This window comes from Pyrus communis, chromosome 14 (assembly GCF_963583255.1).
Source record: "Pyrus communis chromosome 14, drPyrComm1.1, whole genome shotgun sequence".
Classification (NCBI taxonomy): domain Eukaryota; kingdom Viridiplantae; phylum Streptophyta; class Magnoliopsida; order Rosales; family Rosaceae; genus Pyrus; species Pyrus communis.
In genome coordinates, this window is record NC_084816.1 from 8,122,439 (window position 1) to 8,146,027 (window position 23,589).

Genomic DNA, 23,589 nt, shown 5'->3' on the forward strand with positions numbered 1-23,589 from the left:
ACCCGAAACAGACAGTAATTCTTGTGATTTGAGGTTGAAACTAAATAATGTAATTTGGGAATGAATTTGTTGGAGGATTTCTCAAAGGCTATGTCTTTTTTGTTGTTTTGATTTTTATGATTTGCATTTAGGGGAACAAGTTTAGTTCCTTAAAAGTTGCAATGTTTGTGCCAATTACACCAAAATAGTATCCGAGCTTTGTTTCAATAGCCTTGGTGTGTACTAGGTACCAACCCAACTTCGAATATTTATTGGTTGATAGTGTGAGAATAAATAAATACATAAAATGTCTTAGAGCATCTCTAATAGAGATTGTCAAACGTGTTTTGACAAAAATATGATTTTCTGGTTCCAAAGAAGATACCAAAATTCCATATGGATTGACATTCTTCACTTTGCTGTCAAATTTGAAGGTAACATCAAAATTTTTTTTTGTTTTATTTTAATGATGAGCCCATACATTTATTCTTTCTTCACTTATTGATTAGTTTATTATTAAATTCTGACTCATTTGATCTTATAAATAACCTAAAAAACATTTTAATTCGACATCTTATTTGGAATATGAGACTTTACAAAATGTTGTTTTGTCATATCAACTATAAAAATAAAATTTGACATTTTAATGTAACCTTTCTATTGGAGATAAACTTTCAGTAAACTTATAAGGAGTTTAACTAGTTTTGCTCGTCGAAACTGGTTTCAAAATGAAATCACAACTATTTTGTATATCTGAAAGCGCTATTAACACTTCAATGACAACTAAGAACGCGGATGAAAAGAGTGTGCCGATGAAGTTTCCTATGACCAATCCATAACATACATCACAAGCCGGGATTGTTCGAAATAGACCGAGTCAGACAATTCGTGAACCCGAGTTCAACCCATCCTCTCACAACCCGTCTTATACGGGTTGATATTCTTAACCGGGTTCAGTTAGGGTAACGGGTTAGAACCCATCTATGCATTATACTGGGCCTGCCCATGTAAATGTCTTTTGGGTTGGGCCTGGAGTTAATAAATTTAAACCCAGCCCAAATCAAGTCCTCTCCCCTGTCGCGCGAGCCAAACAAAATCAGCTACCCATTGTTCTCCTCCATCTGCACAGAAATCAAATCGAACAGCCCCAAATTCCATACGCGCATCCGCCATGATTAGCGTTCTTGCTCAGGTAGTCCTCAATCGAAATTACAAATTCAAACCCTTTTGTTTCGGTTCGTGATTTTCTCGTATGAACAAAATTTTATAAATGCAGGAGCGTCTGCTGGGCGCTGCACTCGGAAGCATTTTCACGGGGATCGTTGTGTTCGAGCAGCGCCGATGCATCTACAACTCGATTTCAGGGACCAAACCTCAACCAGTTTCCCGGGTAATTTCCAATTTGCTTGTATAATTGTTGGTGTTAAGGCGTCGTTTTGTGCCGACTGAAAACCCTAGCTTTAGCGTGTGAAGTCTTAATCTTGTTGGTTTGTAGCTTTTCCCAATTGGTCGTGTTTACCAGATAATGAGGTTATGGCTAGGATTAGGTTGCTTGATCAGTATACTTGGATCATTTGTTGGGGAAAATATTTGATTTTTTATTATAATTTTATTGTATTTATCTATGATAATCATTCTCTGTACATGAACACCTCGAAGTACCGCTGTGGATTCGATAAACTCAACAAATTTTGCCCAATGAGGTCTATAACAATTTAGAACTGAATTGGTGATGATCACGGTTATCCGGGGGATGAAATGGTAGGAAATCAGGGGATGGATATTTGTTCTTCTTCGTTTCAGCGAGTAATTATATGGGTTTTCTGTCTTTGCTTTCTCCTGGAAACTTGTTGATATGAAAATCTTTGACTTTGATGATGTACGATTATAATCATAGGTAGGCGTATAGACATATGCATCTATTTCAGTTAAGCTACATCCCAAAAGGAAAGTTAGAGGAGTGGAATAGCTAAGGCGTGGGGTGGAAACACTTGTATACATGATTTTGTTACAATTTATGGTTCTAATGGTTGTTTGGTAGAAATGTTTGTTCCTCATAGGACATTTGATATTCAGCAATACTGAAAAACAAAGTAGCATCTTCTCAGAAAGGAGGAACAACCTTTTGGCAATCAGATAGATAGAAATGTGGCGTGTCCCAACCAATATAACAATTCTCTTGAGTTTGTATAGAAAGCATTATCGTTTAGGGACTTGTGAGTATTGTGTTGTAATATAGGATCATTGAGATGGGTCTAATCTAGTTTATACATGACCTATTAATGATGAACTTGATGGAATATTCATTACTTTAAGAAAAAGAGTTATTACTTTCTTGAAATTATTCATGGTCAACTGTCATTGTTCATCGCTAATTATAGGAACAATTATTATGCAGAATCCAAAATTGATCCTCGTTCTTTCTTGTAAACCATATACTGGCATTTTTTTGGTCCGGATCTAAATTTTTCCATTTGCTAATGATATTGTAGGAAGAACTGTCGAGTCCTAAACATTTAATAAGGTGGGTTTGAGGGAGGAAAACTGAAGTTGGAGTAGGTTAATTTTGGGTTAAATTTCTTTGATGCAGCTATTGCTCATGTAACAGAAGTTGGTGAAGGATAAAACTCTTGGTTCATGAAAGTTGAAGAATAGGTAAGTTGAGTTTAGAATCATTTTTGGCTGGGCACTCTCTGTGCACTTTTCAAGTGAGGTCGTAAACTTTGGATTTATGACCTTATGTTATGGACTTGTGTGCACTTTGTGTGTTTGCCTTCTTTCTTAGATCATCTCCATCAAACTTATCATGTAGCTGGAAACTATTAACCGAACTTACCAATAAGCATGCGTGACATAGATTGAAACATTTCGTAATTTATTGAGTTCCTAGCTTGCTTTGCTTGAATTCTAACAATTTCGGCTTTCAAAACTCTGCAGATTACAGAGCCCATATTTGGAAGGAAAACTCGTGCAGAGCTTGCACATCTTTGGAACAAATCTGTGGACCAGACATTTCGACCTGTGATTGAATCTCTTAGTTCATCTGGATGGTAGATAGATTTGAATTGCTGCACTGCACCCCGTATGGAGTTCTATTTGCGTGACATTTATACATGCTGAGCTAAACTTGCCCACATTGTATCTTTTTACATATTTTGAGCAAACCAGAAGATAATGCATCGTGACCATCATTTTAAAGGCATAATAATTTTGCCGGTAAACTATATTATATTTTTTTAATTTACATCCGTGAATGTCTTTTTCTTGATGGTTGATGACCTTCGTGACAGTTCAAGATTTACCAAAGATAAAACGAGAGAATGGGACCCGAATGTTCTGGCCCTGATTGTCCAACCAATCCATCTGGATCTTTTCTTCCATTGCGATCATTAGAATAACTGAACATATATCTAGCTTTATGGTTGTTACTACAAAGACCCCGTACTAGTGAGTTTCCTTTCAGCTGTTTGTGACACTTTTGGTTTACTTTAGGAGTGCCTTTCATCAATTTGAAAAATGACAAGATCATTTGCGGATTCTTATCTCAAAGCGGCGCTAGGTGGAGATTTTAGAACAGTGGTTATGATACGAGTTCGATGTTCAGAAGCAAAGCCATAAAAGGATCAGGATGATCCTAGGCCCATCCTGAGATTTTTCAAGCATAAAGGTTTAGTGTTATGCAAATGATTTTCAAGGTTTATCGTAAGCTCAGAGCCCCAATCTAACGTTTTTATTTTAATTTCTTTCATTGAGTTTGATTTGAGGTTTGTGGCTCCTATGGAGTTCAGGCAATCTGTTGTTTGTGAGTTTTGAGGAGGCCTTTGGTCTGAGAATCAATGGAGGGTGAGAAGAAGAAAGTTAGAAGGCTTGGGGTTTAAATTTAGGGAAGATGATGATGAGAACAACACCATACCATATCCAAACGACGTTGATCAGTTGCTCATCACTCAGCATAGTAATTTTTGTAAGATCAGGAGAGCGTTTTTCAGATTGAGACGTTTAGACCCCTCCTAGGCTAAAATTCTGACTCCACCACTGTCGATGTTGACGTTTTTAGAAATCGTAGGACATAATCATGAAACCTTTTTTTGTTTTTATCTTCATTCGTGTAGGTTACTTGCTATTTAACTTGTTAACATGGGGACCTCCATTTTCTATCATTGACTGCTCTCAATGTAAATTGCTTGGTAATCATTTGGTTTCTCAGTTTTGCTTGAATGCTAAAAAGTGAACAAACTTAATTGCCATTAAGGAAGGGAATTGTTATTAGCACTCCAAAAATCTCATTCTACACTCCAAACTTTCTATATTAGGAAATAAAAATACACTTGTAAGGAGTGAAGAATGAGATTTTTAGAGTGTCAATAATACTTCCCTTAAGGAATATGTTTAACTCGTAGATACCGTGCACTGATCACTAATTAATTATGGATACACACTACATAATCTGGTTTTAGTACAATGAAATGAAGGATAGATCATAGAGAGATCCAAGTAGGGTTGTAGATAGCTTGGTCGTGCCATGAAGCTTCATGCAGTGAGAAGAGAACTTCATACATCGGGTTTTACCGTGTTGGTTAGACTCATATTTGCACTGCGTGTGACAAGCACATAGTAAACGCCCATTGCCATAAAGACTGCAAATGCTAAACCGAACACAATGCCAGCAACCCCAGCAGCTCCGAATCTCGCTCGCCCATTCTGTGATGTAGAGAATCTGCTCTCGTGTGCTTCTGTTGATCGTACTTGAGCTGCAAGAGGCAATGGTGAGCAATTGGATTCAACACATGGGTCTTTGGCATTGGGGTTTTGGGACGTTGGATGGAAAAAATTGTATGCTGACGGTGAAAACGCCATCGGGTTTTCTTTGGCAAGGCCGTGGGGGGCTCTTTCCACGGCAAAAGCAACGGAAAGAAACGTCAGAGAAGCGAAGAAGAGAAAGATAGAAACCCTAGAAGCCATTTTTTTTCTCTCTCTAATGTATGTAGCAGTAGTTAGTCTTTTCGTATGAAACTTTTGGGTGCATTAGTGTGGCTTTTATAAGGTCCGAGGAGGGAGTGGTTGTCGCTTCGCTTGGACTAGAATTTTGGTGATGGAAAAGAGGTCCAGGAAGGAACAGAATGATGGTGTCCTGTGCTGATCTCCCCGAATCCTAATAAGAATGTCTAAATTTCCAGAAATACCCTTTAAAGGTTAATTTTGTTGCATTTTTTACGAAGCATTATTTCATTGAGAAGTTGCATGCCAGTCCTTGAAGAGGTTATTTATAAAGGGTATGATTGTCATTTAATTTGTTCACAACCTTAATATCTTCAATACTTTAGTTTCTCTTAATCAGGTTTTTGCTCCACTTGAGTGCCTTAATTTTTAATCTTCTCAGAACCACTATGTCCTTAATTACTCCTTAATTCATAGATTTTCACAACCATATAACATACTAATTAAATTCATGGTTATCACAAGCAAACCACTTTTTGACCCCATCTCTTTAACTAATTTCTATGGGATGGTGCTATCCACACACCGCTCATAATTTTCGGCTGTCAGTTCGAATAGATTGAATAAAATCGACATAAATTAACAACAATGTGTGGGAAGTAATAAAAAGAAGTGTGTAAATAACACTACCCTTTCTATTTTGGTTCTCCCAAGTCTTCCCTTTGTAGCTCAAATGAGAGATGAAAATGTCTTGAACGGATGTAAAATACATATTTTAGCTGAAACGTGTAATTTACATCTTTCTTCTTACATCTTTAGGAGTTCGGCCTTGCCATTCAAAGATATTGAAGTAAATAAAATTCCAAATTTACATTGAATAAAACTTATATTTACATGAGCACAAAATCTCGAGTGTAAGAATAAGAACACATAACCACTCAAGCTACAAAATGTCACAAGTCTTGTTTAATTATCATTATAGAAAATCAAATTTAAAGTGGTCTTGTAGTACCCGACAAGTACAATTAATATATGCATTGCAAACAAGCATGGATGTGATTTATGCACTGTTTCAAATGTAATTGATGGCAATGAAACAGAAAAGCAATTTGGTGGAATGTAGGGTGTAAAAGGAGCTAAGTAATGGAAGGAGGCTACCATAAGCATGGCGTGGAGGTTTCTTAACTTGAAGGGGCAGCAAAGGCAACCTCCATGTACATGCATTCATGATGGGGCAGCCAAGCTTTGTGTGTGTGCCACCGGCCTTGGCAGTTGACATTATTGCAGATGTTTAAACGCATGCCGTTGCCAATTTGCCAAACCTCAAATAAATATTTCCATTCTCCCTCACCCACTCTAATGTTAGAGTCATGATTGATCATGAGTCTTGACTCTCTCTCTCTCTCTCACTAAGGGCATCCACAAGATCCTTGTTAATTGGTTCAGGGCATCACATGTTTGATCACTGCACCTTCCAAATCACGAGTTTGGTTGTATGTGATAAACATCTCGGACTTTTGGCTACTTCAACATTTCAATGTTTTGTTTTTGTGTTTGGTGAGCAAAAACTTTGATATCCAAATAGCGCTCCTTTGTTTCTTAGGATTTAAATGGATTTGACAACTTGTAAAACTCAAGATATATTGAAGAGAGCGATGGATGATTTTTCTTTGAGTGAGGATTAGACATGAAAAACTTATGTCTACTTATCCTACTATTTTTTTAGGGAGAGAGAATTGTAATGTATATGATTTCTTAATGAGTAACTCATTTTCATTTTTCAAGTTGGACATAAATTATTCTTCTATTTCTTTGACATTCCTTTAATATAGTGAATCATCTTTTCTCGGTCATAGAACTCCAAACGAGATTATGTTCTTTGGGACAACTCATGTCCTAATGATATAGCAACAATTCATTTGTTTACAATTGGGCATCCTATAAAACTCATTTATTTGCAGACAATACGAAAATGTTATGTGATATGTCACGTCAATTGGTATTGTACAAAAATTAGAGGTGCAACTTAGGTTGGGCCAATTCGAACTCGTCCATGTCCAACTTGACTTTAAACCCAACCAAGCGATTTTTTTTTTAGTTATAACCGGTCCGAACCCAACTCAATTTCAACCCCCTTTATTGATTGGGTTGAGTGGGGTTGATCATTTGCCGTCTATCCCCAACCCAACCCAATTAGATTAACTAAACTCAATCTAACCAGATTGTAACCCATATCAATTAATTCTCATACTACATCCAAGTGGGCTAAGTCCAAAAACCAATGCCCTTTCTAATACTTTTTTAATAAATTACCCTTTATAATTACTTAAGCTTTTAGGGAATAAAAGGCTGTGATTAGTCAGTCCATATTCGTAGTCTCTAAATCCTAAGGGGTGTGTTGTCAAACTTAGATTTGAGAGGATTTTAATAGATTTTGATAAGTGATGGATTTCATAGGATTATGTAGACTTCTACAAATCCGTATGATTTTGGAAGATTTGAGAAGATTCACGTAACAAATTTCTATGGATTTTGATAGATTTTTAGCGTTGAATCTTAACCGTCAAATAAATCCAATAATGATAAATGAATCTAGGTCATAAATCTAATCAAATAAAGTTGTTCAAGCTCTAGAACTACATCCCTTGGAGCCGAAAAAGAAAGTCAAGATTATTATACAAACCGAACTCAAAGATCCATAGTTGCACCCCTTTCCAATCCTACTTCCTCCCCCACTTTATTCTTATTTGTTCCTAATATTTATGAATGAAACAAATGCATGCATGGTACAAAGACAAGCATAATTAAGAAGCAGACATGCTCTCAAAATTTCCTCTTGATCAATCTATTAGACACTTAGGTATCATAATCCAGAGAAACCTTTCATCTTCATTTACAACTAGAAGCAGTCCAATCGTAATATGAAAATTTTGGCAGAAACAATAGCAATCAACATGAGGGCCCAACAACTTGAAAAAATTGCAAATATATATGAAGAAAAAAGTTGCAACCCAACAATGAAAAGTTGAAGAAAAAATTGCATAAAAATGATGCGACCTAGCAACGAAAATTGAAGAAAAAATTGCAGAGATGAAGGAAGAAGATAAAGCAAACAAAGTGGCAGGCAGTGAGAAGAAGAGGAGTCAACGTTCAAAGAGGTCCCTGGATTTGAAATCCTAAGGTGTGAGGTAGGATTCCATTTGGTCTTGAATATATATACTTCTTCCTCTCAAATCTCACAAAATCCACAACTTAATGAAATCCTACAAAATCTTTAATTTTTTAATACATCTAGATTTTGATGGACTTTAAAACTGACTATTGAAATCTCCATTGACTACACCTAGATTTACAGGGATTCTAAAAATCTTTTGGTTGACTATATTAGGATTTTAAAGTCTTTTAAAATCCTCTCAAATCCAAGTTTGACTACACCCCCCTAAGGCTTTATAGTAGATTGTTAGTCTCCAAAACTTAAATTCTTTTTGTCTCGAAGCAATTCCTCAGCAAGTTTGATTGATTTATGAAATTAAAGTTAACTAGCTTTGATGCTACTTGGCTTAATTTTTTTAGGAATTCTTGAAAACTAAGTTGTTATATGATTAAACTCGAAAAGTTGGGCAACCCGAACCCAACCCAAGTAAACCCAAACCCAATTAAACCTGAGCCACAACGAACCCGAATGAAACCCAACCTAAATCTGAGCCCGAATTGTAAAAGTTGGGTTAGAATTGGGTTGACCTTCCAACCCACCCCAGTTGCGCCCCTAACAAAAATAGATGAATGAGACACATTACCTAACATTTTGTTAGCGTATTTTTCTCCCTATTTTGAAGTAGATTTGACAAACATGTCGTGTTTGTATTTTTCGAGTCATACCCTTTATCTTAATGAATCATATCATGTCAAACCTGTTATCTTATTGAATTCATAGCAAGTGACCCAATAACGATTGACTCGTCAACAGGTACACTATCCAAATAGATTCCAGTTGGCAGCAACTTTGTCCCTCATGCCTGAGCTCTCTCCCTCCCTCATTCATATTTCCCTACTAGCTATCTATGGTTCCTTGCTCTTATAGACCTCAACAGAAAACTGAAGAGTAACGGCAGCAAGTGATTGAATTTAGTAGTTCTTCATATAAAATTATTGACTCTAGAGATATAGTAATACGTAGAAAACATAATTGTTTCAAACACTACAGAACCAAAAGTGCCCCTTGTTTCAACCGTGGGGAGGAAATTCCCACAAATAATGTAGTTTACTTGCTTAGTGCTTGCCTGAAGGGGATCCCCATTTTCGCTATGTAGGTTACCACCCCTTGATGTGGGCCTTCTCATTCCTTCCCAATCTAAGGGTTTGAGGACCTCTTCATACAAAATATAGCTCAATACCATCATCCTTACATGCATCACTAACCAATTGGATTGGAGAGAGGGTACTAATATTGCGGATTGATGCATTTTAGTATTTCGAATAATATATAATAAATATTATTATTAATTATATATTATAAGATTGTAATATACAATAATTATAGAAATAAAATAAAATTATAAACTTAATTACATTACTCGTTTTTATGTAAAATTAAATTCTAATTTTATTATATTTCCTTAACAATTGACTAGATAAACCATCTAACTCATTAGTGGATTGATTCGGAATCTGTATTTTCGTGTCGGTTTAACTGAGCAAGCAAATACCAGAGCTACTTTGGACTCACCAAAGTTGTCTTCTTTCTCTTTAAGTGCTTGCACAAGGGCCAGAGGTCACCTTTAAGTGGTGACGACGGCTGCCGGTGGACCACTCTCCAATGCCTGAATCAGAAATATATCTCAAATGGTAACATTGTACTCAATGTTGCAGTTTCAGAAGTAATGTTCTTATACCTTGTCTTCTTTCTCTTTAAGTGCTTGCACAAGGGCCAGAGGTCACCTTTAAGTGGTGACGACGGCTGCCGGTGGACCACTGTCCAATGCCTGAATCAGAAATATATCTCAAATGGTAACATTGTACTCAATGTTGCAGTTTCAGAAGTAATGTTCTTATACCTTTGCTGAAGAACTTAATGAGTTTGATTAAGCCTTGTTTTCAAGTGAAGCATTCCATAAGAGGACAATCCCCTCGTTCCGCCTGTTGTGCAACATTTATATACTGGCTCATAATCTGGGAGCTCAGCCTGCACTGTTTGCTATCTAGGAAATAAGGGTGGGCATGGGGTGGTTCGGCACTGGTTGGACTCCAACCCATTGGCCAACCCAAGCGGTTTGGATTATGCTACTTGTGGCAGTAGTGAGGGTCACCCTACTAAAGGTGTCACGCCCAAGTTTGAACCTCAAACTAGCAGTGCAGTAGTGTCACGCTTCACCAAAAATATAAAGTTACAATTTCTAATCCCAGAGAGACTCCTACTGGGGATAATCTCCTATGGATGTTCCAAATGACCTCCGTTCCAATGTGCGGTTCATTGTGTGCGATTAGCGAACGAATTGGTACAATGTGCCAATTTGTGAGGATCAGAGTATGATCGAGGGAATACATGATTTTTGACCATTTATGTGCTAATTGCTTCTTCAGTCTTTGTCTCCAAGGAAATTATCTGGTCGAGTCCTCCTACAACCTTCGTGCAGCCCTCCTCTAGGGAGACTTTGATAAAGAGCCGAAGGTTGAGTGTGAGTGGCGCCTCACTGCGATCGTCAGAAGCATGGAAGATCGGGTGGGTCGTAAGGAGGAAGAGATCAAGTCCTTGGCAAAGCAACTACAAAGAATGACCGGCACTCTACTGACAATGCTAGGGTGGTGGCAGAGAGCAAGAAATTCGAGGATAGGGTCTAGCGTAAAAAATGGATTTAGAGAGCAAGTTGGATCAAAATGATTTTCACATCGTGGGATTTCGGACATTGTTTAGAGGACATAGCAAAAATTAATCCATTTGAGATGATGGTGGACCTTTACTTATTTTGAAAGAAGCTTTCAAAATAAGTAGAAAAGTAGTAGCTTATTACAACAACAAAACCAAGATATATTGTAAGACTAAGACTATAATTTAAAGAAGAAAAATACAAACCCTAGAAAGAATGCATTATCTAATCCTGGGAAGGCAAGTCCATACAATAACCTCAATAATATATATTTGTTGTTTAGTCAATACTTACCGACCAGGAAAATAGATAACTGTTAATTATTTTCAGACTCTTTTTTCATGATCAAGATAATGAGATGTGCAGTATTTGATAAGGTGGCATCATCATGTTCATACACTTGCCAACTACTATTAAATTACCCAAAAACTAAAGAAAATATTAAGAGTAACATGAGTGGCAAAACATCGCTCTCACTACATGCGTAACTCCAAGAAGAAGCAGCTTAAAGCATTACCTACTTATTATTCCTAGAAAACGACCAGAAAGCCATCAAATATGGACGAAGATAAGGTAGAATAATCACTACAAAACTATATATTATTGGGTTCCATGTAACATCCAGCCACCTTTTGAAAAAGTAATACAAAGGCAACTCGAATGACCTGGTAGTGGCATATATATGTGTTGTCCCTATAGGCTATATCCCAAACAACTGCTGGCCAAAGATAATCAAAATCAAATGCACCATCGACCTCGCTCCCAAGGTTCACCACCACCACAAAAACGCATCTTTATAATAACATAAACTATCTCATCAGCAACTTTTTAATAATTGTAACGATAAGAATGCATACAACTCAACTCATCTCTGGTTTTCATATTATATTGCAACTAATTTACACCACCACAATCCCAACGAGAGAGAGAGAGAGAGGTGAAAACAGTAAGCCTTTATAGTTTTCGTTTCAAACCTTTTGACAGTTGCTAATTTCCCTTTGAAGAGGATCCAACTTTGAACACATATAAACTCTTTAACTTGTTATGATAGTTTTTTCTTACTATTTAGACGAACTCCAAAAGCTTTATGCTTTCGACAAAGAAATGCTTTATTAGCGTTTTGATCAAATGATGAATAAATATACATTTCCGCGGGTAATTTGTTGATCAAATTCGGACTCAGTACTTCTTTGAATGTTGGGAAGAAATGTATATCACATCAGAAGCTAGTTGGTCACTTCATTATGATGATTCCACCATTTAAATAAAGTTAAGTTAAAGTTTATCTTTCATTATCTCTTAATCAATGATCACATTTTCAAACCTGATTAATTAACTCTACCTAATCTGATAAGGATCTGATAATTGGGTTGAGGAATATTCATTAATTAATTTGCAAGCAAATTGAAAACCATGATGTGAAGCATTAGAAGGTGATTGAGACCAAAGAAACAACTCAGACTTCATTAGCACTCTCTGGCACCAATATAAATACAACACCACTTAAAAAAGTAACAAGAGAAAATAGTAAATAATAATAAAAGATAAGGATACACAGAAGAAATGAAAATAGCACAAACATGCAAAGCAAAGATAACAAAGAAGAGAGGGATACAAAATAACACCCCTTGCCCAAAACCATGATTATCTACAATTCCATAGCCCTTCAAATTTCTCCTTTTGAGACCATGACAGACTTGCACTCCTCAATTTTGTTATTCCTTTAGAAACACCATCTCCGTTTGAAAACCATGGATCAAATTAATTAATGATCAATTAATTAAGCATTGCTCCTGAAAGATCCTAGAGCCTTGATGGCTCCTGCTCTCAGAATGTATTGGTGGTAGAAGGCAGCAATGGCAGCTCCAATGAAAGGTCCAAGCCAGAAGATCCACTGAGATATAAAACAAAACCAATTAATTAAGATAATTAGTGAACCAATTAGATGTTGATCAATTACGTACACAAAAGAAAATAATATAATAAAGTTAATATATATATATATATATATGTATGGGAAAACTGAGAGAGATCATACTTGGTCATCCCAAGCTTTGTCCTTGTTGTAGATGACAGCAGCTCCAAAACTCCTAGCGGGGTTGATACCAGTCCCAGTGATTGGAATGGTGGCCAAGTGAACAATGAACACAGCAAATCCAATGGGAAGTGGTGCCAAAACCTAAATTTAAGGTGGAAAAAAAAAACATAAATGGTCAATAAATTTACTTAAACACAACCAAAATTTATCAGTTATAAAAAACTGTTAACGATCATTTGGTCTAGTGACACTTAATTTATAATTTATCAGGCCACAAGTTCAAATCTCGTAGCTAACAATTGAGTGAGAGATGTGCTTACAGGGACGTGAGAGTCTCTGGCATTTCTCTTGGGGTCGGTGGCTGAGAAGACGGTGTAGACAAGAACAAAGGTACCGATGATCTCAGCACCCAAACCAGTGCCCTTGTTGTAGCCATCAGCCAACTCGTTGGCTCCACCACCATACTTCACGTAGTATGACTTCTGGAAGGCTTTCACCAACCCAACACCGCAGATGGCACCCAAACACTGCGCTACGATGTACAACACTGCCCTGATCAGTGAAACCTTGCGAGCCAAGAACAGCCCAAAGGTCACAGCTGGGTTAATGTGTCCTCCTGCAATTGTCATAGAAAAACAAGACTCAGATTCTGTTGTAAGTACTTGTATAAAGCGCTTTTAGTCAGTAACAGTTTTTTTTAGTAGCGCTTTTATTATAAACACTAACAAAAATTTACTAAAAGTTCAAGTACTTCTGAAATCCTAGAGTCACTCAAACTCCAAAAGCACTTATCATATGCTTGTTCATGAAGTGCTTTCGAGTGCGTCTGAGATTTCATAGACATTTGTTATTTTGTTTATCTCAAACACTTCCAAGAGTGCTTTTAAAGTTTCAGGATCACTTTCATCTATTTCTGCCAAAGACGGATGGGAGAGAAAAAAAAAAAAAAAGACATACCTGAGATACCGGCGGTGCAGTAAACAAGGACGAAGATCATGCCACCGAAGGCCCAAGCGATACCAAGAATGCCAACTCCGCCGCATTGGTCAAGTTCACTCTGGCTTTTGTAGCCAATCACAGTCAAAACCGTGATGTAAAGGAAGAGAAGGGTGGCAATGAACTCAGCAATGACAGCTCTGTAAAATGACCACTTGGTGAGCTCTTCAGCATCAAACAAGGGGGTTGGAGGTGGGTCCTGGTAGTCTTTGGTGGCAAACTCACCGTGCTCAGCTCCCTCAATATCTTTTGCCATGGCTTCTGCGACTAATTAAGCAGCTTTTGGCTTTTGGCTAGCAAGGAATGAGAGAAGAGGGAAATCGTTTGGGTTTGTGAGTGTGGATTGAGAGGTGAGAGTGTAAAGGGGTATTTATGGGGCAGATGGAGTTAGTGTATGCTAAACAATAATTAGGAAAGTAAGTACTTTTATGTTATTGTTTAAGTAAATGATACATGATTATGTTATTTTATGCCGCCCTTAATCCATATTAGCTTGATTTCGCTTGCATGGGCCCCCGCTTGTCCTCCAACGGCTGCTAAAAATAAAAGGGTTTCTTTATTTTCTCACCTTTATTCATCACTTTAGAGATGGCCACTCACCTAGACACAAATAAAGGGTAGTTGATTGGTAGATTTATAAGTGTTACTCAATTTAACTTGGCAAATGCAATGGGTATAATAATGCGCTTGAAAGCAAAATGGTAAATGTTAAACGGTCATCCAACCCCAAAAAGTGTAGGCAACGGTCTAATGCTTACACTCACATTTTGCTTTTTGGTTGCTTTGGGTAGATTGGTACTTATGGGGGATATCTTCACTCACAATGTATGTTATAAGAAATTGAAAGGAATGAGTTTCGTTCATGTATTAATAACTAAGGAGTGAAAATAAATGGATCCAAGTATCTCGGATCTTCTTATAACACTCACATTCTCGTTTATGTGTTTATTGACAGCCAAATATTTGAAAGGAGTGGGTATGATTCTCGTTTATGTGTTAACATCCAAGGAATGAAAATAAATGGATTTAACTATCTCATATCTTCTTATACCTAAACAAACAAGGTATCAGATTACCAAAAGAGGATTGTTTATGATGGTGCTATCCACACAACCCTTTTTTATCTTCTACACACCCATGTTAATTTCTGACATTTGATCATTTTCAATTTATTCGATGGAATGTGTAAAATGTAATAAAAAAAAAAGGTCCATGAATAGAACCATCCCATTATTTATCACCATCCCATTATTTATCAATCTTTCATATTCCTTTTCTTTTTCATAGTAATTTCACGTAACAAGAATGATATTTTTACTATCTAGTTGTATCATCTTTCTAATAGAGATAAGACCCATATGTGTTGACCGGCCCTATGTCTATTAGATAAATAATAAAAATGATGGTACAATTAGGTGATAATTGTAGCATTACTCGTATAAATATTTTTCTTCTTCTTGCTCTTTATTTTCGTGCATGCAAATTGTGAAAACCAATAGAAAATGAACCTGCAAGATTGGAGAAATTAACAATTCTCACCTACAAAATAGTATATAATAAGAAGCCTATAATTGAGAATTTAATAATAATATAAGGAACAAAAACATTATCCTTAAAGTTTTAATTAATTCATTTATGAATATTTTATCCCTAAACGTATTGTCATATGTTGGCAGATGATGGTTTGCCAGAGGAACTTGTCTGGATCCTACCTAATATCAAATGGTATACATATATGGTGGTTATGCACCATTCGTCATCGCAATTATCATACCGATCGTGTTTTTCTTTCTCAAACCCCCTTAGACTCATTAGAACCAAATTCAGGGCAATAGTTCTCCCAAAGAAAAATATATATATTCAGGGCAATATGGTTTCAAGTTAAGTTGATACGGTATTGTAATTTGACTTAGAATTTTGTATGTATCCTGAAAATTTTGTATAGATTCTCGTTAGTTTTGTAAAATTGCAGAACAAGAATGTTATCATTGTGTGGCTAGATATAAGTGATGAATGCATATGACTTTAACCATACATCAGAAGACACAAGTCTTGTTCGTCTTGCCTTTCGACCAACTCTCATTACGCTTAATTTCAAATTTCGCTCTTCATAATCAAAGCGCTACTATTACCCTTATAAAAAAAAATTACATATTGACAAGAGTAACGTGCAAATCTCACTACGCTTAATTTCAAATTTTGCTCTTCATAATTCATATTAAATTAAGATGCTGTCCAAAATAAAATTTGGCAAAAAAAGTCTGCATATTTCATTTATATAACTAAGCCAAGTTTGGCTACAGCTACATAAAACAAATTCAGGATCCAAACATAGTGCAAAAATACATAGCTCATGACAACTTCACAATAGATAAACCATTTAATTTAGAGAATTTTAACAAAATATTTTTGGTACTGTTCATTTTAAAGAAAAATCATATTTTTACACTAAAATGTCAATCCTAGTACTTACTATTTATTTTGTCTTTATCATTAAAACTCAAAGTTTTCAAATTCTTTTCCTAATTTTTGCTTTAATTTATACTTTTGGTAAAATGTGGATGCCATGAATTGACAACCCTGGCCGCCCCACTATAATATAACTACAACCCCTTTTGATTTTTCCAATCGACAATCTGACATTCCCCAAATCCTGATTCCCCGATCCAAAATTCCACGTTTTGTTTTCAACTTTCAATATTGTCCTTGAAAGTATGGCTAAAAATGAAACACTTGTCCAAAACTCGAAAGTGGATGATGTAATTGAAAGAAAACTTGGTTTGTGTTCTTGGCTTTTGTGTGGCTGCAAGTGACCCCTCATTGGCCGGTGCCTCCCCCAAATTTTTTAGTCCATGATTTAGACATATGTTTGAGTGATTGCTTAATGGTTGATGGTGACCTAATGCAAAAATTAGTCCTAAAAATATCTTGACAACAGACTAGAGAGGGCTGTTGAGCAGAAAATAAGAAGTGAAATAGACTAGGAGGCAGGGAGAGCTCAAATCTAAAGACTTTGGAGAAGGAAAGTAATGGTGTATCCTTTTATTTGCTCCAAGCTCCTTTTTCCAGCATGTTTAAGTGGCATACAATTGAGAAGGCATTTTGGCTAACCCTACCAGACGGGTATTGTGCCCTTTGTCGGCTTATCCGGTACAAGAATTTTGTAACTCAATTGATTGAGAGCATTTATGTTTGAGCTTGAGATTTTAGGTTTGGTTTATTTTCCTTTTACTCTTATCTGTATGAGAAAAATAGATAAATAGCACTCAGTTTAAATAAAAAAATTTGAAACTTGTTGTGAAATTGAGGTATGTGTGTAGGAACATAAATTAAATAAGACACAATATTTATGAGGTTCGACAATATTTATGAGGGACGGTAGTAGTAGTCTCTCTCATTACCAAACTGAAATTACAAAGGCAATGGAAACAATAGATTGTGTAACTTCTTCTTCTTCTACTGCTTATGTTTTATTGGTGACTTAATATTGACCATCATATAGGAATTGTGAGATGTGCTTATTATGAGGATTGGGTAGAAATCCTTGAAATTGTGTGCCTCTCCACTGATCCACTTTCTTTGACTTTGTCTATACGTGAAGGTCCATTCAAACCAAATAATGATATCCATATTTACAACACTCCCCCTTGGATGGCCCAACTCTTCGATTGATTTTTCTTAGACGCTTGCCCTGACGATATCTCCCCCTAATTATGAAAAGCTTGGATTAACTAACTTGCCATCAAGTCGATGCAACTCATGAACTTTATGAAGTGAAAACCTTGGCAGATAGTTGGTGATGTTGTGTACCATAGCTTTAAACGCGTTTCTCCAGCTTCCATTACTTTTTTTTTTTCTGGGAGAGATCTTTATGCAAGCTAGAGAGATATTCAGATTTTGCTTGCCCAATAAAACCATGACTATTAGTAAGTTTATTTGAGATAGAATAAGCATATGTCTATAATTTCCTAGATATATCAATAAGTTTATTTGAGATAGAATAAGCATATGTCTATAATTTCCTAGAGATATCAATAAATAGACTTTGTTTCATTTTAATACCTATACGTTAGTATTGTTCCTCACATGAAATGTTTCATCTAATTCACCAGGTCACGTTCTTTGACTTTGTCCATACGTGAAATGTGCTGATTATGAGGATTGGGTAGAAATCCTTAAAATTGTGTGCTTCTTCGCTGTGGCACTTTTAAGTGAAGGTCCATTCAAACCAATAATGTTACCCATATCTACACCAAAACTACATATTTTGTAATTTTCTATTTTGTTTTTATACTTTTGGGCTTTGGACCGATATAAATCGTATGGTTAAATACAAAAGAGCCAGAATGCTATTTAAAATACGGAAGGTACAAAATGGGCTTCACCCATTTAAAAAAGGATAAAATACAAAAAAACTATCTCAACTATAGATGTTACGACACTTTCATACCTCATCTTTTAAAATTGACAATGTCATACCTCATCTTTAGAATTTGTGCCAATTTTATACCTTCCGTTAGCTTGGCCGTTTATTTCTTAGTTAAATGTTGACGTGGTTTGATCCGGACACATTTTCTATTAAAAATTTAATAAAATATTATTAAAAATAAAAAAATATCATTTAATAATTTTTAAATATTAAAATAATAAAGAAAAGTTAAAAAAAATTAAAATTTAAAATTTAAAAAAAAAACCCTCACGTCCCCTTTCCCCACCCCCCGTCTCTCTCTTCTCCCCCATCTTCATCTTCTTCCCCTTCCAGCCCTTCATGCAACCCAGAAAAAAGAAGAAGGAAAAAAAAACCAATTTATCTTCGCCACCCCCTCCCACTCGTGATTTTCCCCGACCCCCCTTCCTTTCTTCCCCCCTCCTGTCTTCCCTAAACACGCACCCACCCTCGTACTCACTACCTGCAACCCCAAAAACAAAACCCAGTTCGTCTGTCCCCCCTGCCACCGCCCCACCCAACCTGCAGAAGAAGAAGAAAAGAAAGATAAGGAAATAAAAAAAGGAACCCCAATTCGTCCTTCCCCCCCCCCCCGGGGCACCCACCCTCGTCCAGGTTCTCAACCTTCAGAATCGGCCTGGCGAAGGTTTTCCAATTCCATCTCAATGGGATCTGGGCTTTTTTTTTTTTTGGGTTGCAGGTAGTGGGTGCGAGGTTGGGTGCAGAGGGTGGGTGTGAAGGTGGGGAGGTTGGGTGCAGAGAGTGGGTGCGGGGAGAAGCGAGGTGAGAAGCGGGGAAGACAAATTGGTTTTTTTTTTTTTTTTCCCTCTTCTTTTTTCTAGGTTGCAGTTACAGGAAGGGGGAAGAAGATGAAGATGGGGAGAAGAGAGAGAAGGGGGGGGAGGGGACGAACTGAGTGTTGTTTTTTTTTTTTTTTTAATATAACTTTTCTTTATTATTTTAATATTTAAAAAATATTAAATGATTTTTTTTAATAGAAAAGAGGCATCTGATCAAGCCACATCAACATTTAACTGAGAAATTTATGCCAAGCTAACGGAAGGTATATCATTGGCACAAATTCTAAAGATGAGGTATGACATTGTCAATTTTAAAAGATAAGGTATGAAAGTGTTATGACACCAATAGTTGATATAGTTTTTTGTACTTTACCCTTTAAAAAATATCCAACTCTCTTTTTAAGTAAAATTTGATGTTTTAATGATTTTACAACATTGTACTGTGAAATTAATTAATATAAAAAAAAAATTAGTTATTCTATGATTCTTGAGAAATTTTATTTGAACCCATAGAAAATCACTCTACAACCAACTTAAATTTTAAATGTAATTTTCTTTTTTATCCTATTATATAATTACCATCAAGTACAAGATGAAAATAACAGTAAAATTGAAATTTATTAATAAACCCACTAATAATATTGTGGCTCTTGAAAATGATTAAAAAAAAATTTGATAGATATGTTATATTTTAGATATAAAAAAAATAAAAAATAAAAAAACAACACAACTATATTGCACTTGTAGAAATAGACTTAATGCACTACACATTCATTATAGAGAGCCAAGAACTTGTAGGCTGCAGTAATGAAAACTAAAGCTCAATCAAGATTGAACACAATATTTGGGTAGAATAGAAACAAAAAGTAGTTTGATTAGTGATCAGGCATGCCCTACAATAGAAAAACAATAAAACCAAGAATCATAACTTGCTAAGATCAATCCCAGCTTTCTTCGCAACAACATCGATTAGATAGTAGGGAGAGGTTGAGAATAGATTGGATAACAGGGAAAGGTTGCCCAATCAATCATTGACAGGAAAATTTAGTATCGAGTTACATAAACCTAGTTTGTATTAAGATTGAATGAGTTGCAGAACATTCATGGGTGAAATGTCATTGGAGAGAGAGAGAGAGAGAGAGAGAGAGACTACAATGTGTAAGTGATGAATTAGTCAGATAAACCGATGAACCAATTACCCCTTTTCAATGATCACTCACATATTGTTGTAAACCTCATTGATTTGATTGCTTTCTTTACGCCTTGAATGAATTGCAAGACATGATCTTAGGTTTTTATTTTCTAAATAGGTGTAAAAATAAATTTACATATTGAATTGGATTTGTGAGGGTATTTTAGGTAATAAATTTGGGTTTAAAGAGATATTGATAGTTTAATTAAAAAAAATTTGCGTGTAGAAAGTAAATTGGGTGTAGAAAAATGTTGTACGGGTTCAAATAAAATTTTCTTTCTACAAAATCAAGGTATTGACCTAACCAATTTTTTTTAAAATGATACGAGAAACAACTCTTGCTCTAATAGTGACATAAAAAAAGGAATTATTATTATTATTGGTACTTCAAAAATCTCAACACTCCAAATTTTCTATATTTAAAAAAAAAAATACAATTGTGAGAAGTATACAATGAGATTTTTGAAGCGTCAATAACAATTCTTAAGAAAAAAAAAGATAATACTTGCATTCCCTACTTTGAGGATGAATTCATTCCCTCACTTGCAAATAACGTATCTTCACCGTAAGGAATGCAAGTACCAAATAAAACAACGGCTCATCATGAATATGTTACTTAATACCTACATACATCGTTGATTTATTTAATACATTTTGGATGACTAAACAATATACAATTCAAATGATTTTTTGTAAAGATGATCATTATCTGAAGATTTAAGAAATTTTCATGATGTAGATAAATTATTGCAAGTGGAAAAATGGAAATTAAGAACTTGTTTGCTCACTGTTTCATTTTTCATTTTTCATTTTTTTTAAACTAAAATCAAAATTTAAAGCTATTTTTGTGAGTATTAAAATATATTCACAAATTATAGAATAGTTGGATACCATTGATGCACAAGTGATTAAAATATATTCACAAATGTACATAAAAAACACACATACCAATTATCCAAGAGTGGCTGACAATTGCAAGCCATCATCTCAAATAATTGTCATCTCTCATTCAATTCCTGAACGAGGACGCTATCTCCATTCTCCAGCACAAACTTCCCCTTCAAAACAAAGGGAAAGAATTCCTCAAAGCAAAACCAAGAACACTAATCGTCGTCGTCGTTATACTCTTCCACTCGCTCCTCGAGAATCGTCTCCAATTTCGGAGAGCTAGAACCCTTCCATGGAAAATCAAGAAGGGGCGGTGCAACCTCAATCCAAGGCTTCCTCGTATGCACGAGCTCCTTGGGCATTGCTAGTTTGTAACTTACCATCTTCATAGCTTGTTAAGCAAAATTGAAGCGAAATCGTAGGTTTTGATGTCGAAATTTGTATGCTTTTGTGATGTGGAGAAGATTTTAGGTAAATGGATGCCTCTCTTTCTCCTTTTGGGTTTTAAGGTTGAGAAGGAGAGAGGAGGATGGGAAAGGGAAAGGATAACAAGGGATTTGAGAAATGGGGTTTTGAGTGGGTTTAGATTTGAGGGGTTTGAGGATTTATATAGGTTGTGTGTTTAGGCAAAAGCCCAACTTAGGAGGAGGCTAAACAAGCAAATTTAGCAACAGAATTCTAATTATCCCTTGCATCTTCCTATCATTGGGGTAATGAACATAAAATAGGTTGGCCAAATTTATGCCTAATTGCTACAAGGTTCGACCTAAAAAGTGTGAACTTTTCTAGATGGTGCGTTCTTTTTCGGTCAATCTATACAAGGTATGTTTTAGGTTGGGAATTGACCTCAAAACAACCCGTTCATCGATTCTCCTAAGATTTATTCAATCTAAAGGCCATAAAATGGTGTAGAAAAGAGAGCAAAAATCAGTACAGTTTGGATTTAACAAACACCTGGATGCCAAAGATCCACACAACAAAATCTACATCCGATTTTCGGAGGTAAGACTTGATTTTACATATCGGATTAGTATCCAAGAGCACCCGAAATCATAGGGATTCAGCCTCTCTGAAAAATATTATCTCAACAGCATTCCATCCAATTAGGGGTAGCATGTCCTAACAAGGATTCTAGATGTCAAATGCAAGCCGCACGCAGTAGTACTACTTCTACAACAGAAAAGGTAAAAAGAAACAATGCTTAAGGAGGTGCGCATTGCGATGTCGGGTGAGAGACAAGGCTTTCAGAAGTGAAATTCAAAACATACAGTAAACATGTTGCAAAAAACAGAAGAATTGGTAGGGGAAATGACAAGATACACTTGAACTAATAGTTCGATTGGCGTTGTGTTGGTAGTTCGAGATACAACTAGGGGTGCAAACAAGGGGTTTTTTAAAACACAGAAAGAAAATTCAATACAAATGCTTGAACCAAAACAGGTGAAGCAAACAACGGCACGAAATAGGACTCGAAATCCCGCAACTCATCTAAATTACCATGAAAAAGTGTGATTAATGATCTTAACAACGTGCTCAAAATTAATCCCAAATTATCCGAAATGGCATACACTCCAAAACAAAAATTTAATTCAGCTAAAGTAAAAGAGAGAGCTTCCCTGAAGCAGCAGCTCAATCGAGAGGGATCTCGACGTCACCGTCGGCGATCTCCTGTTGCAAATCCTTGGGGTCCTTGCCGTCGACCGTGCAGCCCACCGAGACGCAGGTTCCGAGAATCTCCTTCACCGTGCCGGCGAGCTCCTTGGCCATGGATCTGTTCCTCATAACCTTGGCTATCTCGATGACGTCATCGAGGGAGATGTTGCCGCTGTGCTTGATGTTCTTGGTCTTCTTGCGATCGCGCTCGGGCTCCTTCAAGGCCTTGATTACCAGGGCAGCCGCCGACGGCACCACCGAGACCTTGGCTTGCCTGTTCTGGACGGTGAGCTTGACGGTGACACGGAGACCCTTCCAGTCCTTGGCGGTCTCCTTGGCGATGTCTTCTCCGATCTTCTTTGGGGAGAGACCCAGGGGACCGATCTTTGGGGCGAGGGAACTGGCGGCGCCGACCTCCCCGCCGGTAACGCGGACGTATACATCGACGACCTGTGAGGGATCGAACTTTGGCGGCATTGTTGCAGATAATGGCGAAGGACAAAGAGTGAAATGCTAGGGTTTTCAACAAAGGCGACAGACGGAGAGTGGGAAATGCTGTGAATTATATGCTAGGGTTTTGCAGGGATTGATATTTTAAAATGTCGGAATTGGCCCTGGTGTTTGCGGAAAGTTAAGTTTTACGTAGAGTTGTCTGTGGCAATTTGGGCTTTTTGTAGGGCTCTTCCTTAAATTGGGTTTGGGCCTGGTAAAACCACTACTTAGACTTGACCTACTGTCATTGGGCTTTATTCTATTTGCCTAATTGCCTTTCATATTTTGCCGTTGTGTTACTC

The 23,589-nt window shown here is 36.5% G+C and overlaps 4 protein-coding genes across 4 annotated transcripts; 1 reads left to right on the forward strand and 3 right to left on the reverse strand.

The window, feature by feature from the left end:
* The first annotated feature begins 1,041 nt into the window (after nucleotides 1–1,041).
* On the forward strand, nucleotides 1,042–3,237 carry LOC137716075 (uncharacterized). Its single transcript, XM_068455470.1, has 3 exons — nucleotides 1,042–1,171; nucleotides 1,256–1,369; nucleotides 2,917–3,237. The coding sequence occupies exons 1-3, from the start codon at nucleotides 1,151–1,153 to the stop codon at nucleotides 3,031–3,033; spliced, it is 252 nt and encodes an 83-aa protein (XP_068311571.1). The 5' UTR covers nucleotides 1,042–1,150; the 3' UTR covers nucleotides 3,034–3,237.
* A 1,293-nt stretch (nucleotides 3,238–4,530) lies between these two features.
* LOC137714318 (uncharacterized) lies at nucleotides 4,531–4,941 on the reverse strand. The gene has a single exon (XM_068453558.1). It carries the CDS (start codon nucleotides 4,939–4,941, stop codon nucleotides 4,531–4,533), a length of 411 nt encoding a protein of 136 aa, XP_068309659.1.
* Nucleotides 4,942–12,218: 7,277 nt separating this feature from the next.
* Nucleotides 12,219–14,168, reverse strand: LOC137715014 (aquaporin PIP2-2). Its single transcript, XM_068454213.1, has 4 exons — nucleotides 13,777–14,168; nucleotides 13,140–13,435; nucleotides 12,820–12,960; nucleotides 12,219–12,675 (listed from the first exon to the last, which is right to left on the reverse strand). The coding sequence occupies exons 1-4, from the start codon at nucleotides 14,069–14,071 to the stop codon at nucleotides 12,562–12,564; spliced, it is 846 nt and encodes a 281-aa protein (XP_068310314.1). The 5' UTR covers nucleotides 14,072–14,168; the 3' UTR covers nucleotides 12,219–12,561.
* An 8,381-nt stretch (nucleotides 14,169–22,549) lies between these two features.
* LOC137715559 (large ribosomal subunit protein uL11) lies at nucleotides 22,550–23,371 on the reverse strand. Its single transcript, XM_068454906.1, has one exon. It carries the CDS (start codon nucleotides 23,270–23,272, stop codon nucleotides 22,772–22,774), a length of 501 nt encoding a protein of 166 aa, XP_068311007.1. The 5' UTR covers nucleotides 23,273–23,371; the 3' UTR covers nucleotides 22,550–22,771.
* Between the last annotated feature and the right edge of the window lie 218 nt (nucleotides 23,372–23,589).